General features: G+C 41.5%; 1 protein-coding gene across 2 annotated transcripts in view; it reads right to left on the minus strand.

Annotated features, from left to right (window-relative positions):
- The window catches only part of LOC118340742 (kelch-like protein 29), a 194,566-nt gene that overhangs the window by 88,283 nt on the left and 86,829 nt on the right, over positions 1-19,454 (minus strand). For both annotated transcript variants that reach the window (XM_035678867.1, XM_035678868.1), the window contains exons 4-5: positions 6,672-6,819; positions 2,921-3,457 (exon numbers count right to left, since the gene is read on the minus strand). In XM_035678867.1, coding sequence (XP_035534760.1) covers positions 2,921-3,457; positions 6,672-6,819 — 685 coding nt within the window. The remainder of the gene's footprint in view (positions 1-2,920; positions 3,458-6,671; positions 6,820-19,454) is intronic.

The following is a 19,454-nucleotide window of genomic DNA, read 5'->3' on the forward strand; positions in this document are numbered from 1 at the left end:
CACACACACACACAGCTGCCTGTTGTGCAGCTGGATTAAGGAGGAAGAGCTCTGTCAGCTCCTCCAAGATCCAGGCCTTTGCCATCAAAAAGCCACAAAACCTCCTCTGCACATCAGCGCTTACTAGCATTGTGTCTAGAGGCTAAAGCTTTTTTTTAATGCAGCAACACAATCACATAAGTAGTGGCTTTAGTATTTAAACTGTTTGTCCAATAATCACTTCGCAAAACCCTCTGATGTGAGATGCATGACCAGGATTTGGCCGTAGCGAGTAAACAGTGCATTACACTTTTAAATGAACACCAGAATAGTGAGCACATTCACTAAAGTTAAAGCCTAAATTTGCTTGATATATGTTTCTTTCTTTTTTTTTTAACCTCTGTCAGGATGATAATTCATCAGCTATTCAAGCAGCGTCTTCCACATGTCAGTCAGTGGCACAGCATGAGTTTGGGCACCTCATTTATTCTCTTTTTTGGCTTTTACCCCAGAAGCTCTGACTAGGTTCACCCTGTCTGAGTGAATTGGTATCTAGCTTGTGGGTGTGCATGAGGGTTTTTATTGCACTTTAACAATATAAATTTTCTTGAGGATAAAATAAAGCCTGTGTGTGTGTGTGTGTTGTTGTGTGTGCTGTGTGATAGTGTGTGCTGTGAAAACTGGTGTGTATGAAAAACACCCTAAACCACTGATGAGGAAGACAAGAGGAGAGGGAGGAGAGAGAGAGGTAAACAGAACAAGAAATATAGCATGCCTGTCTTTCTGTATTGACTTCATTTAGTTTCATGCCAGATACAGTATGTGTAACCCACAATCTCTGCCCTGGGATCAGATTTGCCAACCCTCTTATCCTCAACTCAGCCATTAGGGGGCTGTAGAAACACTGAACTCTAACCTTTCGCTGCATTCCTTTCGCTTCACAAACTACTTTTATTTTGGTTTTTGTCGAAGCAGAGTGGCAACAGCACGGCCAAGATAACTGTAACGGAAGCGAGCCAGAATGGCCAGGTTGCAAGAGCTGAGCCTCCATATTTTACCACTATGCCGCTACAGCAGGACAGTAGGTATCCTTGCCATATTGATATGCAGTGTTAATTGATTAAAAAGAGAATTTGTGAGAACTGCGGGGACTTGGGATTTGTTACCTATCGGACCAAGTGAGACAGCGGAAGGAAGGGCGAGGTAGCAAGAAAAGAGACGGGAAGTGACAGAGAGAGATAATCAGAAAGACAGAAAAGCACAGACAGAACAACAGCAGTGGGTAGAGAGTGAGGGGCAGGCCGGTCAGGGTGATATCGCGGTGATTACAGCGGCAAAGTTAAGTATTTCTGTCAGTGGAGAGGTCTGCCTCACCACTGAGGAGGCGGCTGAAGAGGGCATCATGGCCACTAATTTACTGGTGCACCTCATTTTACCTATATCCACTGTCCTTGTGACGTGATCCTAATGAAATGCTTACTGTACTAATGTCTATTCAATGCCAAGCAGGGATGAAAAACAGCTAAAATGGAGGAGGAGATGTGATATTCAAGTGCCTCCATTTGCAGTTTGACCTTCATAAGGGCCTAGACAAGATTTCAGCTGTGTATAATGTCTATAAATTGACACAGGGACGTATTACATTTGGCATTTGAAATACAGTAGCTGACAAACCGTGTCTATACAACCTGAATATATTGACTTTATCTTAACATGAGTCACAGCAACAATGTTTCCATTGCTGGTTTCCAGTAATCCTAGTGTTTTCCTTCAATATAAAATGCAGCTATATAGATACTGTAATTCCAATTAAACTCTAGCTTCTTTGGCCTTTTAGAAGGTCAATAAATGTTGACATGTACATGGTTAATGGATCGCGACAGTCTATTCAACACAGAAGCTAAGAAGCTCTCATTCAATAGAGACCGGACTAAGCCGCCGAGCCTGTCTGATTATCCATTTCCAATTCTACCTGCAGTCTCATTTCAATGTATCGCAGGCGGCCTCCAGAATAATTGCTTTTTTGCAATCTACAAGTTCATTTGCACACATTTTATTGATCAAAATGAGTCAGGAAAAAGAAAACAATCTAAACCTAAATTAAAAGCTTCATTAAATGTGAAAATTGGTCGGGGAATTGCGAACATCTGTTTCTAGCGCCCTGCGTCATAAACTCCAAGGTTAAACCAAACACCAATTTACGGCTTGCAGACTCAGGCATGAGTCGGAGCTGTGAAGCACCTTCACAAACACAGCACAAGTCAACAAGGCTTCAAACGATTTCGAGAGAGATGCGAGGGCAGGGACTGAAAGCTCTTCCTGCCTTATGTTTAGTAGGCCTTGTGAGTATTGAAACTAACAGCGGTGAAAAGATTAACTTGACACACTTTTAACCAATTTCAGAGCACAACGGTAGAGATGCTGTTGTATAGTAGTTTGAGATCAGTACAACATGTTTCTCTTTCCAAAGTATCCACCATAGGCAGTATTACAGGATTTTAGATGCAGCCATCTCACTGCTGCTTTAGGTGCACCTCCATTCTCTGCGACCTTGGAGCAGCTTTGAAGTGAATTGGCTCTGGTTGCAAGTTGTATTTTAACAACCCCTTGCTTGAGTGTTTGCAGCCTTGTTTATGACTGTTGGCATCCGATACTGCTCTGGTATACAGACAGAGGGCAGAGGCCTGTGCGTTTCATTCCAGCACGGCCCCACATAAGGGGAGGTCACGAGGAATAGAGAGCTAAGAGTACATTGATTTAATACCTAACACCTCCCTGGCTTGAATTCACTTCTGAGCTTATGTTGCCAGCTGAACAGATCTGCTTTGATTTAGCCTTTCAAAGTTATTCGTGACAGGTTCCATATCTGGAAGAGAGTGATTCTAAAAAAACCTGAAGTCTGCCTGTGCAGAGTACATCAGCAGAGGCTGTCTGTGCTTACCTTTAGGGTGTCCTGGGTCACTGAACTCGTACTTCCCCATCCCGACTGTCCGCAGCATTTGCAGCCCATTAGGACCATCCTGATTGTCTGCTGCTGTGGGCTGGCCCTGCGCTGCTGCTGCTGCTGCCGCCGCCTGTCCATTGGTAAGAGGCAGAGCGGGGTGCTGGATGAGGCCGGGGTGAGATGTTAAGTGGCCATTGCCCATCACGCTGTGAGGGTTTGGATGAATCACCTGGTTGGCCTGGGCAGTGAGGGCGGATGGTGCAACTGTGGGCTGAGCAGAAGGGTACGGAGGCTGGTTGGGCATGCTCAGCACCATAGAGGGCGGCTGCTGGGTCGACTGTGGCGTTAGCTGGAAGTGGGCGGTCATGAGAGGGTGCTGCGGGGGTATTGGTGTCTGGATGGATGGGGTTACTCCAATGATGGGTGACTGTGCAGTCACGCTGTGGCTGTAGGAGGGCGGCTGGGGTAGGCCATAGGTGTGGGGCAAGAGGCTGGGTTGGCTCACCGCTGCTACTGGTGCAGCCCAGGTCGGACCTACAGACATAACAGATAAGATATTGATCAATTGTATATCCAGCTTTTATACCATAACCACTTTTAATTTCTATACTGCAAACTGATTTGCGGTGTTTTGGTAATCCAGAGGCAAAGCCGGAAACAAGGGCAAAGTGCTGATTTTAAGTCTTTCATTAGATGATCAAATAGAGACAGAAAAACATGAGAGGACAGATTCCAGCTTGAATATGTTCCTCTCCACACCATAACTGTGAGTGTGCCGCTCTGCTTCAGTCCAAGTTTGTTTTTGACTTGAGACTTGATATCAAACACAAAATATATAAAGCAATGTACAGATCTGTGCCCAAGATCAACACTATAATAAGATTAAGAGATTTATTTTGCTACAAGATGAACAAATACTTTTCTGAATGTGAAAGCATACATGCTCAGTGCATGCGGCAGTCGGCACTATTATCTGTGTAGGAGTCTGTGTTTACCCAGACAGTGGGAGCCAATCATTTCTCTACCCTGAGGCGCTATGGATGCTATGGCTGTGCTGGGAAGACGCAGCCATATTGGGCTTGAACGCTGCCTTCCTCCCTCCCTCACCCATTCGCTCCCACTCCCTCATCTCTAGCTCCTCCTGCCATGGTCTAAGCTCCAAAAATAGCCGACCAGTCTGCCAAGGGGCCAAAGGCTAAATCACAGCATGCAAAAAAACTAAAGAAAAGAAAAAAGAAGCCCAAATTATTCATGATACTAGGCCTGCTGATATAATAGTCTGGGCAGAGAGAGATGGAAGAAGAAAGAAAGAAAGAGAAGAGGGTGAGAATATAAGACTCCAGAGGAGAGGCCGGTTCTGTTCATAATTCACATGTCATTGAGCTAATCGGCACCAACACTGTATTTAATTTCCCTTCTTTTGTATCTCAAAAGGATAAAAGGATTCTTATCAAATGGGTTAGTATAATAATTCCACATCTTAAAAAGTTTCAAGGTTTTAATGGAGTGATAGCACTGATACCAAATTTGAGGCTATTGATTAGTATCTTACACTGCACTGGAACTTTTACTCTCCTGTATTATTCTATTTTATTTTATACTTATCTCTTTTATTGGTATTTAAATGTCTTTTTATTTTGCCTTATGTTCTTTTTCCATTTTGTCTTGATGCTTTTTATGTTTTATGTATAGGCCAAGGTTAAGGTTACTTTATTGTCTCCCATACAAATAAATTGTCTGGGATTACTGCTGCTTTAGCCCAGACATTACAGTAAATCCACATTAAATATAAACACATGTGCAAACATTATCCTAGGATAAAACTAAAATGTAATTAAAATAAAACAAACATTTGTCAGAAAATCATTCAGAGTTGAAAACTTACAAAGAAGGCATACTTCTCACAACATACACATCTTCATACATAAATTACAAGCAACAACACCTCTCACTTTACATGTTATCTCCTCTGTCTATACTCTAAGATTTGCTCATTAATACATTTGACCGACAGAGGAATGAATGAATGCTTATAACGATTGTGAAAAACAGACCCTGTACAGTATCTCTTTCCAGAGTTCATTAGCACATTAGTTCATTAGCATGTAAAGCACTTTGAATTGCTTCTTGAATTGTTGCAATATACTATACTGTACTAATATAATAATTTGATATATACGCAACTAATCTGGCATAAGCAATGCATCAAAAAAGAACTATATTCATCCAAAGCAACTGAAGTTGAAACAAAACTTTATTTTTCAAAGACCAACTTTCTTTAACAGACACAACAGTAAAGTTTCTGTTGAAAGAAACTGTTGATTAATTCTGGCACAGTTGGCAGAGAACTTTCTGGCAACACAGTTCAGTGAAGTGTGGAGAGGAGCTGGCTTCATTGCAAACGCCAGTCACAGTTTGGAATAGCGCACACATGCGAATCAATATGCAACACTATGCTCGGATTTGAGTGTCATATGCGACAGCGTGCTAGGTCGGTGACATCTCACTCTCCTCACGCTTTACTCCAAGCTGTAGTGTGGGCGTGGGAGCTGCGGTGGTGGGAGGGGGTTGAGTAAAGCCTCATTCACACAATAATAAGATCTCCGGAGCCATGGTCAGTTCAGTTAGACCCTCAATGCACAGCTGGAGGCTGTGGCCACACAGCATGGGGGTGGGGGGGCAGAGCACCGCAAGAGGCAGAAACATCCAAACTGCATCCTTTCATCATGAGAGCACCTCGAATGGTTTCTGCTACAGAAACATTCCTCTTGGGTAGCTGATCAAACTGTTTAATAATTAATGCATGAACCAATCTACATGTAATATATGTGAATTTATATTAGGAGGCGAGTTGTACAGGCAGTAGCAGGGGCTGAACCATGTTCAGTGCATGACGCTTTGCTACCACAGTCGAGCAGCTGTCTACAATCTGAATTTGTTGAGCTGGAATTTCCACTAGAACTCTGTGCCAGTATTATTCTTAAATGAGACATGATGAGCAGGAGGCAGAGGCCAGCAGAGCAATGGAAGGAAATTAACTGCTCTAGGGCAGAGCCATTCTGGGCGAGTTCATTACAATAAGAGTAAAAAACTTCAACGCTGGCTTAACTCGTTAATGTCGAGACTGCGCACTGTGCTGCGATGCCACTATTGCGGTTTTAAAGGGGCATGAATAGAATAAGGTCGACATCTAAATTAGACCTGGTGGAGATCATTTGGAGGACTTTTAGAGTCTCAATACATCGGTTTAATTTAGACTAAATCAGCTTCAGTTAGTGACACAATAACATTAACAAGGACAATAAAATGAAAGCAGAGTGAAAGTGGTGGGGGACTAGAAGGCTTGTGAAGCTACAATATGGACTTTTCTAGCTTTTTTTAACTTCTTGATATCATATTAACATTTGTATAATAACATGCATAATTAAGCTGGTTTATGTAAAGATGTTTTTTGTGGTTGTTAAATATGCATGATTGTGTATGTAGAGTATGCATGTTGTGGAGGCAAGCATGTATTTTATGTAGGGCAAGGCAGCCAAGATGTCTCATTAGCATTGGATGCAAGTGGAGCTGGCCAGAACCGTCTGGGGTGTAGCACATAAGTGTATGTGGAAGTGTGCGAACTGCTTACATGCATACATCTGCTGTGTGCGGGTGTATCGATGATGTAAAGATTACATTACTGTAAACTCACTGTGTGAATGTGTCTTTCAGCCTGTATGCTATGTGTGTGTGTGTAATTCATTACCGGTGGGCTCACTGTCTCGATGTTGCTTGGCAGGGGGCTCATCTGTATCCCAGGGTGTAAGCTGGTTGATGGGCGTCTGTCCCCACCTCACCCCTGGAGCCAGCAGCAGTCCTGGGGTCTGACTGTCTCCAGGAGACAGACCGGAGACCTGCAGCACAGCAATGAAAAACAACATCACTGATTAGAGCATCATATGAAAATAAAAATAAAACGAAAGAATTGAGCGAGTATTACAACCAAACCACTCCACACCCCCTTATCTTTAGATCCCATACTGCGTAGCTTGTCTGTAAATGACCCTGAAATCAATTTTATCAAAAACTATGGTTTAAATACAATATTTCATTGTATAGCTTGAATGAAAAATTAAAGAAATCATAGCCATCCGACTGTTTTTTTAAGGTCTTGAAGTGAGCTGTGATGATGAAGTATGGCATACAATTAGGAGTGAGTGAGTACTGATTACAGCCTATATATAATGGGAACAAGGGAAATAAAAATCTTGTTCACAGCCTTAAGTGTCTTTGCAGAAAGACCAATATTTCTCTTTTTATATACTAATAACAATTAACTTTGTAGTGTGGGCTACATCCAAATTCAGATTATTCCCCCTGAGACTGTGTATATCTTAATTTTGCAATGAATTAAACATTGTGTTCAGTCAAGTGAGATAATAGAATTCTGAACACAAATACGACAAATAGAGTAAATAGAGAGAAATCCTTTTGCAGGGATGACAGAAAAGAAAAATGTAATTTCAAAAAAGAGAATGAAAAGCTTGGTGACAATGTGTGTACGGAGGTAAAACCAATGCAACTTCACCAAACCAAACTAAGAATTCCCTGAGCCTCTCTTTGCACCCACATCTCTAATATTTTGCTCTGGTAGGGGAGTAAGAAATGTTATCAGGCAAGCCCAAGCTGATGAAAACACAGGGTCAATCACCACTGGACCCCTGAGCAATATTCGCCTGTCCCTATCTGCAGTTTGGATGCTTGGTCTGACAACCAGGCAGGGAGAGGGCAGAGCCAAGCCTGATTCCCCTGCTCGCCCCAGCCAGCCTCCTGAGTTAATAGAAAAGACCTGGTCACCAGGCCCCTCCTGTGTCCTTTCCTGGCTGATCCCCTCCATCCCTCCCTCCATCCCTCAATTCCATTATCCTCCCTGACCCGGCGTCCACTTCATCAAGCATGCCATCATGCATTCCAACAGCTGTGTCGACAAACCCTGACAAAACGCGGGGCTGACCGCATGGCGACAAAAATGCAGTCCAAACCGTGTGGTTCACAGTGAATGAATATGTAGCTTTACATCTCGGATCAATCCCATTTCAGGAAATTCACCCTCCCTGCTTTAAGATGGATTTATCACAGTTTTATAGGGCCTTAAACACTTGAAGACATTACATGGTATCGATGCAGCACAACATCTGCTCTGTAATAAACAACTTCACAATGGCAGACAAGTTCAATGAGTGTCACTTACTTGATAAATCCATACTGAAAGTTATCTGACAGTTAGTAAGTGCTGGGGGCAAAAGAGAAAAAAAACAGCGAAGGGAAACATCTGAAGGCAAAGTAGAAAACAGAGTGATGGAGTGAGAGAATGAAGCTCGGTTTAGGGGGGAGACAGGCTGTCAGGTCTTTTTGTCCAGCTCAACCTGTCGACTTCAGACAAGAGAAAACTGAAATGGTTTACTCAGAGAATGCCCTAAGCGCTCAATTTCATCTGAGAGCCCTGGAGACTTAGGGAGGGAAAATTCTGACCATTTTCAAGGTGAGGAGTTGCTTTCTATAGCCCACTATTTGTTTTAATGAGCGTTTTTCCTTCTCTGCTCTGTGTGCTTTACTGTATTCCTCTCCAGCCATGCTTTACCTTCCACTCTATACAGGCAACTCCTCATTAACTCGCAGCATTGACTCTCTTACTTTTCTTTAGCCCTGCACCTGCCTCATAATATTCTCTCATTAATACTCCCACCCATTTACCCAAAACAGAGGAGAAAAAAAAACAGGAAAAATCTCTTCTGCTGAAAGGCAATCCATCTGTCACAGTTTTAGAGCACCAGAAAAAAAAAAGGTTCTTAGTCAGCGCCATCGCATTGACAGTATATCAGCTAGGCTCAGGAACAATCCTGACTTGAAAATGATCAAGGTTAGATAGGAAATACACACACACACGCACACAGAGGAAAACACAAGCATGTATGCACACACACAGCAGGTGAAAATACATGTGCGCGCGCGCTCACACACACACACAGAGAAGCCAGGAGATATCAGACGGGATGTTTATTAAGACGGTAGACTTGCTGCAGGTAGGCAGGAAGGTACTGCAGGTTCTGGGACAGCGCCTGCCATTTTCTCTCAATTTTATTTGCTCTCCCTATTTCCAGCCCCCTCCTCCCTGGCCGCCCATTATCACTGGGCAGCAGATGGTTTCCTCTGACTCGACAAAAAACCATGCTGGAGTACAGGAGGGGAGCCAGATAAATAATTTTTGAGTCGTGCCAAGCCATTCTGTGTTTGTCGTCAAGCTGGCTGGGGAGGGGTTATTTTGTACCGTAGGTAACATCCGTGCATATGGACCACATACTGTAAATGTGGAATGTAGCACTTAAACACAGATGCACACAAAGGTGCAGTCATGTTTGAGCACACATGCATACTTATGCATACTGTATATAACTGCCTGTACACATGAAAGATGTTCTTCTTAACCAGCTGAACTTTGAGTTTTATGTCCGCACACAAGCAATTATGTGCAGAATTTTCATTATACATTAATCTGTTAAATACTTTGTCAGTTAATTGTGGTATATAAAATGTCCGAAAATAGATTAAAAGTTCCCAAAGACAAAAATGACTTATTTACAATGCTTACAATTCTACACCAAAAATATTTAGTATACATCTGCATAGATCAAATGCAGAGAGTCTGAAATAAGCAAATTATTTCTGACATTTTTCCATTAAAAATTACTAAAAACATCTAATAGATTAATTGATTGTTTCAGGTCAAGCACAAAACATAAGGTCAGTCAAGTAGACTTAAGCAGCATTTTATTTTTGCAACTTGCTTGACCCTTTTGTTATCAAAAATTGCAGTAATGTTATATATTTAACATTTAAAATAAATAAATAAGGTTGCCTGTCCATTTTCATCCGAATTGCCCTGTAAAGCCTTCCTCAGAATTTGAAGTAGCAATCCATCTGCCCCTCCTGCACAATCACACACGCAGATACACATGAGAACACACATGCATGCACAGCAAAAGCTAGAAGGATCTTCACCCATCCTCAAACTGAACTGAATGTTGCAGACATGTCAGAATCGGTGTATTGAAGAGAGGCAGATAAAATCAAGATGCATCAGGCCTAAATATATACTTGTCCTCCTCCGTCCGGGCAGCGGAGACAGCAGTCTGATTCTGGCTGGCATATCAGGTATTTTCTTGGACATGGCAAACACTGACATCTGTCATCATGCGCGCTCTACTATCTCACAATAGTAGGCAGCATTAATGTGCCTACCAGAACCTCTTGCCACTGGCCACCATCTGCTGTGGGCACATATAAAAGGGGCCTTGTGGTAAAACCAGGGCTCTGGGCTTTGATTGTTTTTGACTCATCCACAACATCCACCTCCAAATAAACAGAAAGCGTTTGCTCATGGCTTTATGTTTGCCTTTGCATTTCGTTCGAGCCAGCATTTGTTTGAGTGAGGTATTGCACCAGTTCAATCCTGTAATAACACGGGGTAGGTAGGACACCGGGCTTCCACAGAAAACTACCACCATGAACATTCTGTATAAGCTCCAGCTCTTGGTACCTATTGTGCTTGTGGTATGGGCCGGTATACCTAAGCCTCAACATATAGTGCTCCCATCCAGTTAAGAGATGGCTTTAGTTTCCCGAGAGAAATTACTTTATTGCTCGACTCGGGGAGAAATAGCAAGAGAGAGTGAGAGAGCGAGAGAGCGAGAGAGAGAGAGATGAGTATGTCTATAACACCCAGGTCCCATTGGGGTAAACAACGTTACAGCACACACTGATCAAATCAACTAACTGCTATGAGATTTAATAACAGGTCTGGATGAAAAAAAAGGTGTGCTGTTGTAAGAGCAAAGCTGGTTTTGAAGAAGAAGAAAAAAAAGAGAGGGGATGGTTGAGGGAGGGGTTGGGCCTTAAATGGAGAAAGGCGCTTACACAAACACACACGTAGCAGGTCAGTAACAATACCACAGTAAAAAGCTAATCTCATGAAATGTCATTAGCACAACTGCCAGACACAATGAGATAGCAGTGTGCAGGGTGCAGGCCAGTGCTACACCGGTTGATTATGTTCTACCTTTTAAGGTTCAGTGTTCCTCTGGTGGCAAAGCTCTTTACACACAAGAGGAAAATAACAGACCGCAGGCGAGGAGGAGGTTCACTGTTGTGTGATATCACTCAGCTGGCATGGTAATCAGGTCTGTTAATGTGCAGTTGTTATCATGATTGCTTTATCAGTTAATCTATTCCAAAAGGATTCAGGAAATGCTCCTGGATTTCTGGTGGTCCAGTATGGAGCTGCCATTATGGTTTAATTTAAATGCATCCGAGAAAATACACCTCCACAATCAGCTGGCTATCTCTGGGGAGATGCATGTACACAAATTTAATTCTAATCAAAATTTCAATAACAGCGGTCACTGCTGTGCCTTGCTATATCGTGTGCAACCCGTAAAATAATGTCACATTGTAATTCCACACCACGAACAAATCATAAAAAAACTGTATGTGTGGGCAAGGAAATGAAATTTAACTCCGACAGAATGGCTTTTTCTTCCCTTTGGCCAGGCACGGACAGATACAGCGAATTTGGCTGAAATGTGGAGGGTGATGGAAATAATGGCTTTCCTCAGAGAAAAGAAGCAGAAAGAACGACAGCGAAGGAGGGAGTGAAAGATTGAGAAGCAGAGTAAGACAAACCCATCCATCACATAGCCTTGTATCATTGCCTTTGACAGATCATTTTCAGTTTTTCTAAAATGGAGAGGGAAAAAAAAAAACTCCTTTTACTCCTCCTGCTCCGTCCGAAAGCTCCAACCAAGTGTGGTCCAAAACTGACCATGAGTGCACAAAAGCGTGCGACTCATTTCCTTTTGAACGTTATTCACTTACTGTATAGAGGTATCTCTTTTCCATGACAACGCGCTGACACCTAAATGTGCAGTGGATTTGTTCTGGGCTTCCGTCATAATGGTGCTGAACGCTGGAGCCGAACCATGGGGCAACTGTGTCCAATCTATTAGACTGGAACATAGCAGCGCATCTCACGAGTATACAAAGAGACTACTGCGCCATTTTTGGCAGCCATCTTAAAATGGAGTGGTGCTACAACATGCAGAACAGCGTGGTACCACAGACAGAGAAGGTGCGTATTCAGTATGATGGCTGCATACTGAATAGACAGAGGTAATTGAGGTAATGTTTCTTTTTACTTCAAATGATCCATTGTATCACACTAAAAAATGTGAACTGATAACAGCGACTAGACATCGTGGAAGGTATAAAATGCTTCATTTTGTTTTTTTGTTTTTTAAAAAGCAAATCTCGCGTAGATTTAAAGACCTTACTGAGAATTGGAGATGCTAATATCTTAACTGACACTTCTTAACAGTCAGAGAAATTACTATAGATAAAAATCTGTAGCACAGTTCTTATCACATCCCTCTCATAACATGGCTCCAATGGCAAAAACTGCACAATTATTTTGGACCAATACTTGCATTACATAATTGGTGCATAACCTTGTGTTTTCTCACTATTATTGTCATAATGAGAAGGAACAAAGAATTCAGAAGAATTCAGTCAAAATAAACGGATATTAAGGAGGAAGAAAATTGGCTGCTAAATGTTTTCTAACAGCCAAACAGTTCCGTTGTTAGACTCAAATTTTAAAACAATGTTTACGGTGATTTAGTTTATTTTATTCATTATGAGTCTGCTGAACAATGCTTGCCACTGTTTACAACATCTGCCTCTTTCTTAAAGAAATACAGCAGTTTTAAAACACATCCTATCTGTAGTCACCATCTGCATCGAGACACTTAATACAAGAAAAATGTCAGCCATTACATGTGGTTGACTGTTCATGACTGGCAGCTTGTGCACTAAAACTTGAAACTCCAAACAAAGCTGATCCCTCCGGGTGCCAACATTTAACACTGACCCCGGCAGCACGACAGACAAACATAATGAAAACACACAACACAAGCGCCTGTTGGGTATATATGCTATTGATGCACCACAGAAAGGGCTATGGATACAGACTCTATAATTTCAAGCCCCGGGCCAAACGACTGAAGGGGAACGGACTTCACTTCCACTGAAATTCCAGCTAAGACACTCCCGACAGCTCGGCAAAGCTCCTGGCTCAACGCACACGTTCCAGAAAAGAGAGGCGTGATCGCAGGGGCGAGGCCGACAAGCTTCAGTGGAAAAGCAGGGATGGAAACCCCGCCTAATATCCCATGAGTGCTCTGAGGTTGCAGCACTTGTCCTCCAAACCATACCTCAACACCTCCTCTTCTTGTGTTTTCTTTACACAGTGAAACAGTGAAAGTGGCTGGGGTGATACACAACATGAACATGTTTCATCTGTGGGACAAAGCAGCAGTGGTAAGGTTTATTATTTTTATTTTTTTTTACAGAGGATGACTAGTTCTTGGACATGGGAGCTGTGGAGACTTCCTTATGTCATGGTAACACCTCCCAGAGGAGCGTGTTATGGGCAATGTTGGCCTCGGTTGGCACTGGCCAGGACAGTGAGAGACATAGGTCTCCAGCAGGCCATGACCCTGCCTGATACGTGGTGAGTGTTTGGGGAACAAAATATCCACTGCCTGTCACAGCAACAGCCTTGGAGACCCAGAGATGACTGTGTAGCTCTTGTCTGTGGTTAAAACTGAGGAAAAATGACAAAATGTGTGGCATTGTGTGTGTGAGTGTGTGTAGCTGTAATAAAGGAGTGTTAACTGGGCAAACAGCCATTTAGCGCTAAAGAATAAATTGAATTTATATTGATATTGCAATACGAAGGGAAACAATATCTAGTTTGCCAAGAGTGCAGTGTGGGGAGTTTTTAAATGCATTTTACAATGCATGCAATCTGCAAGCCAAATTGCTGGGATGTTTTGGCTCATAGGCCAAAAATCAGATGACCATATGGCAAGGCTGGAAATACGGAATAAAATGCAGTGCATGTTGTTGCAGAGGTTCACATTTATATAGAGGTTCAAATTCCAAATTGACATATTGTCTCAACAAAAGAATTTCATTACTACTGCATAAATACACACTTCAATTTGTCTTTGACATACAGTGCTTCAACTTTGACAGCAGCATGTTTTGTTAATGTTTCTGTCTTTACAGGAACATTTCCGTTTCAGTCCAATTTATTTGTTTGACATTACAGAATGTACAGTATGTGGCCTTATGTTATCAGGTTGCTATTGTAGCGGCTAAATAGTTTTGAATTAAGCTTTCACTCTTTTCACTTCTTACTGCCAGGACAAATTAGCTGCTGCGTTCGACAAATTCATGGAAAACATTTACCTTCAACTTGGGAGAAGAAGCTATAAAACTCAGTTAATACAGTACTGCTTCACATTTTGTCTTCTTCAGTCCTGTATTCGGTTTGCTTGACTGTAGCCTCACATCTGCACACATTAATCGCAAACATCCTCTACTATATCGCAAACAGTAATGAACAAAAGGATGTGATGGGAAGGCAGTGGATGTTTCTCCTGAGACACAAACACGTCACACAGTGTTGAGAGGTTTAACCAAACTGTGTAGAGTTTAGTTGAATTACAGCAGAGTTCACATGTCCAGCAAAAAAAATGACATTGTATATCTTGATGTATATAATGAAATACAATAGCTGGACACTTGCAGGTCTGAAGTAAGCATGAAGCAAGCATAATTTGATATTCATTCAGTGATGCATGTGTACATAGAATTCATACCACATATTGGACTACTAGCAGAGCAGACAGGCAGTTAGTTGGATGCTACGATCCCATGGAGCTTCCTATGGACTTTCGCTGGGCACTGAGAGATCTGGCAGACAAAGAAGTAGCCTTTGGTCAATAGGGAGCACAAGAACAGAACAGTCAGGTTTCTGGCCAACACCCATGCTGATCTGACAAAATGCCCAAATATGAGCTCTGAAATAGTTTATTTCAAACCAGATGGTATTTAAGCAAGCAGGGCTGTATTTTGTTTAACTTCCCATCCACAGGATTTAGTCTGCTAAAACGCACTGAAGCATTTTACAGTGTTACATCACCTCAGCACCTGGAGGGCAAAATCCCTAATCAGACTACAAGTAAGAGTAATTAAACTGAAAATGCAGGCACAGCCAATGGCCAGTATTTGCTGCAAATGTGCTTAATTAATGATGCAGTGCTGCAACATTATGAGAGCACAATGAGAAAACGTATCAGTTCCACTTAGATGAACTCTGGACATTGAAATTAATATGCCAGTTGGCTACAGAGTGCCTATCACCTTTCATTGGGGTTCCTAAAAATAGAAGTATTAAGTGAGGTACAGCAGAATCTGCATTACAGCACTGTCAAATCAAAACCCCTCATGACTCCACTAAGGTATATAATTACTAGTGTGCCTAGAAGCCTTTTATTATCTGTTATTTTTGCATCCTTTTATTCACTACAGAGCATTTTCTGCTGAAATAAATAAAATGTACTGTAATAGTTGACATTTAAGTCTCACCAAAAAATGCTCAAATTCTAAATGCAGACCTATTTAATGTAAGTGGCATGACATGAGCAGGGATATGGACTTCTACCTTAGACTTTATCAGCTAAAAAGACAAGTCGACATGAAGGAGTGCACAGGCAGCCACATGTGTAACCCGTGGCAATGTTCCAACCTTTGAGGTTTCAGTCTTGGAGCTCCAGCACTGCTCCCCCAGGGTTTGAGAGGAGACTGAAAGACTGGTTTATCCCACAAGATGAAGTGGTCAGTGCAGCTCTGTGCTCCTGCAAGCACAGGGGGGAGTCCACACAGCGCACTGCTTGGGGTAAGATATACACTGGAGAGACACGCTGGGATCATTAGAGACCCAAGACTCCTAAAGAAACTGAGAAATAGCCATGAACTACACTGCGGCAGGTGGATAAACAGACCTTGGCTTGAATTATGGGGGGATCTTTTAAGCAAAAGGCTTTTCTGTCTGTTTGGAGCAGCCTTTCAACTGCCTGTGAATGAGCTTTTCTTGATTTGGTCTAATGTTGTTGGTTTTTCAAATGCTAATGCTAATCTATACAGATGGCAGAAGTAATTTCAAGGTCCATATCCTGTGTCGAAAGTTACAATTGACAAGTAAAATTAGGATCTTTTTGAAGATTGGTTGATGTCTCCATGCTTGTTTTGTTTCAAAACGGCACACAATTTGGTATTAAAAAAACCCTCAACACCCACACCAAAAAAAAAAAATCAAGACTGCATGAATATTCTTGAGGAAAAAGTCTTGTATATCATTCAGAATACCCCTCAAAAACAGAAAAGGATGGATTCTGGACTATTTTTACTACTGTAAGAATAAAAGAAATCGACTTGAAAAACATATAAAACATTGCATCCTCTACGTGCTTAGAAAGTCAGTGTTTTTAAATGCTTTTCCTTTTTATAAATACTGGAAAAGTTCTGTTCAGTCTCTAAGTACATATTTCAAGAGGTAAAATCGATGCAATGTGCCCGTCAATGCTGTAGTTCACACAAATTCTCTATTTCCTTTGTGTTCTGTTTTGAAGGTGTCAAACTTTCTTCAGAAGACTCATATACTAAAGTTATACAAACTGCAGTATTGTAGAAAATCAAACAAACAGTGAATGTGTCAAGATGAAATTCCTCTACCTAGTTGGCATCTATTTGTCCTTCCCCATTTTACATTAAACTAGTGAGAATAACAGCTTAGTATCTATTTTATCACTCCCAGTGCCAGTGAAATGGGCAGACATCCAGAGATTTGCTTTGGATCTTGGTAACATGGACATGCACACATCAACATTTGTGAAAACTAGGACTTCAAAGACAAATCAAAACAAAAGAAAAAACATTTTTGAAATACCTTCTTTAGGCCAATATTTAGTCCCTTTGGCATTTATAAAGCTATTTAATTTTGTTTTTCCATTTACTTGTTTGTTATGTGTTAATGTGAAAGATGAAAAAGTGTTTCTGCTACATGGACACAGACAGACAACATTAATATTCATGAGTTAGATGATTAATCACTTACATGGATGAGTCATGTTACTAAAAACTGCTCCTGCAGCCAAATATAAAACTAGAATACCAATGAGCATAGAAGTGGGGCTTAACACCTGAGCTGTCTCTTTCTCTCTGTCCTCTCACTTATGTAAGAAGACACATCACACACCCACTGATCAATAAAATGCAAAACCAGATATGTTAAAGTGTTCCTTGGATACAACAATGCTGGATATCTGCATTTGCTTTAGGCTACAGAAATGTTCAAAACAAGTGCTTTAGAAAAACTGGAAATGTTACAAATGTGTCTCCAAAAGGACATTTCCATGAACTGCAACATCTGAAAATATGAGTTATTTTGCAGCAGCTCCCGCAGCTGGTTTTTGAGTAAAGGTTTTTGGGGATTTTATCTAAAAGTCCCTCTTCTTGACCAGGAGTGTGCGCAGCCCCTTTACTGTATCTGAATGAGGTAATGATGCCACTGGAGGCGGGCTTTAAAGACACCTCTGTTGTCAGAGGCAGCACAAGTGCTGTACACAGATTCCTATTTCCCTTACACGACCCTGCACACTGGTTCCCTGTGCACTTGTTGACAGGAGCTTGTAATCTGAAATAGTCTGCAGGGTTGAGCTGTTAAGTCCCTTGTAGGAATGGGATACAGTTGAGGTGGGAAGGGGAGGACGAAGAGGAATAAGAGGGTACATCTTCCCTCCAAAGCTTATTGAGCTGTCAGGTTTCAGTCCCTATCAGAGAGCATTGATTTCCCGTCACATATTCGACTGTATGTGCTGTAACATCCATCTTTGACAAGAGCGCCTCACATAATGGGCCTGCTTTGGTAGTTATGGCCACATCAGGAAGCCCGTCCCCATATTGATCTGTGTTGACGCCAAGCATAGTCCTTTATTTAAATTGATCCATAACAGAGTGGCCAAGTGCTGGCTTCACACTCTGATCTTTAATGGAAACTATCAGACTGTACATCGAGAGAGACACAGCAAAGCCATCACAAGCTGTGACATTGGGGGGGGCACAGCGACAGCTGATAGGACTAATACTTCTTGAAGTGTAGACTTAATATTTCCCTTTTGCAATGTATTCTCTGTGAATTCTGAACAACTGACTTAAATTATATTTGCCTTTAGCATTTTAGTGACCTTTCCAGCACTCAATTCAGCCGTCAAAAAACTACCCTGCTGGGAAGCAATGAACCAAAATGAGCCAACGCACTAAAAACAACTGATGAAATGGATGTAGTAAACTTTTTTTTTACATTTACTAAGCACAACATTTATGTCATAAACAGTTGCATGAAAAATATATACAGCGCAAACACCTATTTGACTAAAGCACAATGTAAAATAAATTCTTTAAAACGCCCCAGAAATTCTAACCTGTAAAATGTATAACAGAGGAGCCGTTGCATTATATTAATATTAATCTTAAGCAAAGAGAGGATACAATAAATAGGTTGTGTTTTCCATAGAGACCAGACCTCATAATGGAGATATACAATGTGCATGCAGAGGACATTGCTTGAGAGAACAGTCACAATCTCTTGGCCATGCCCGGACATTAGTGAGAGTCATTAGGCTCATTTAAATGAGGTCGTTAAGCCGATGAAATGAGGCCGTATATTTGAGTGCAGAAACAAAAGAAAGAGCCCCCCATTTCTCATTGGTACGCAATCTCTTCTAAGTCAAGTGCGCCATAACTCTGACTGGAAGGAAGGGCCTGGGTGAGACATTTTGGGAGGCCAAAAGTCACCAGCTCCAGACAGTTCACAACCTCCTTGATCACTGCCAAATAAACTTTAACACCAGCAATAAAGGCAACAACAACTTTAACATGCTTTTAGTGTTGTATGTAGAACCTGATAATGCAGCCATTGGGATCCTTTAATTAGAGTGTTTTGTTTTTTCTTTAATATTGATATTATCAAACCTGTGGTGACTCATCAGTGCCACAGAAGGTCCTCTCTCACCTACAGCTATCTGGCAAACAGTGTCTCTGCTGTAAGGGGAAATTCAAATATGATACGTATAATTATGTTTAAATATCTTATTGGACATACTGTATATAATGTTTAATTTTCCTATGTTTGATCATTATGAATCTTGTATCATGTAACCTTTACCCAGGTGAACCCTGACCTGGTTGCTTTAAGTATCATAAATATAACAAGTAGGGATGTCCCGATCCGATCTCAACAACCGGTATCGGCACCAATCAATATGAAATGACTCAGCTCGGATTGGGGGCTAAAAAACCTTGATCAGACATCCCTAATAACAAGATACAACAAAGAGTTCTTAGAGTGTATGTGACTACAATTTAGTTTAAGGGTTATCAGTGCAGGGAAATAACATTTTGTTGTCATGTAGCAACACTAGAAACAATGGTGCCTCTGAGAGAGATTGTTGTTCCTGTGGGAGCGTTCACAGAAAAGACAAGGTTGGGCTTGTGGGAATATTAGAGAAAGTTGCTAATTTGCAACAGT

This window comes from Morone saxatilis, unplaced genomic scaffold (assembly GCF_004916995.1).
Source record: "Morone saxatilis isolate NCDOM2014 unplaced genomic scaffold, NCSU_SB_2.0 Contig7, whole genome shotgun sequence".
NCBI lineage: Eukaryota > Metazoa > Chordata > Actinopteri > Moronidae > Morone > Morone saxatilis.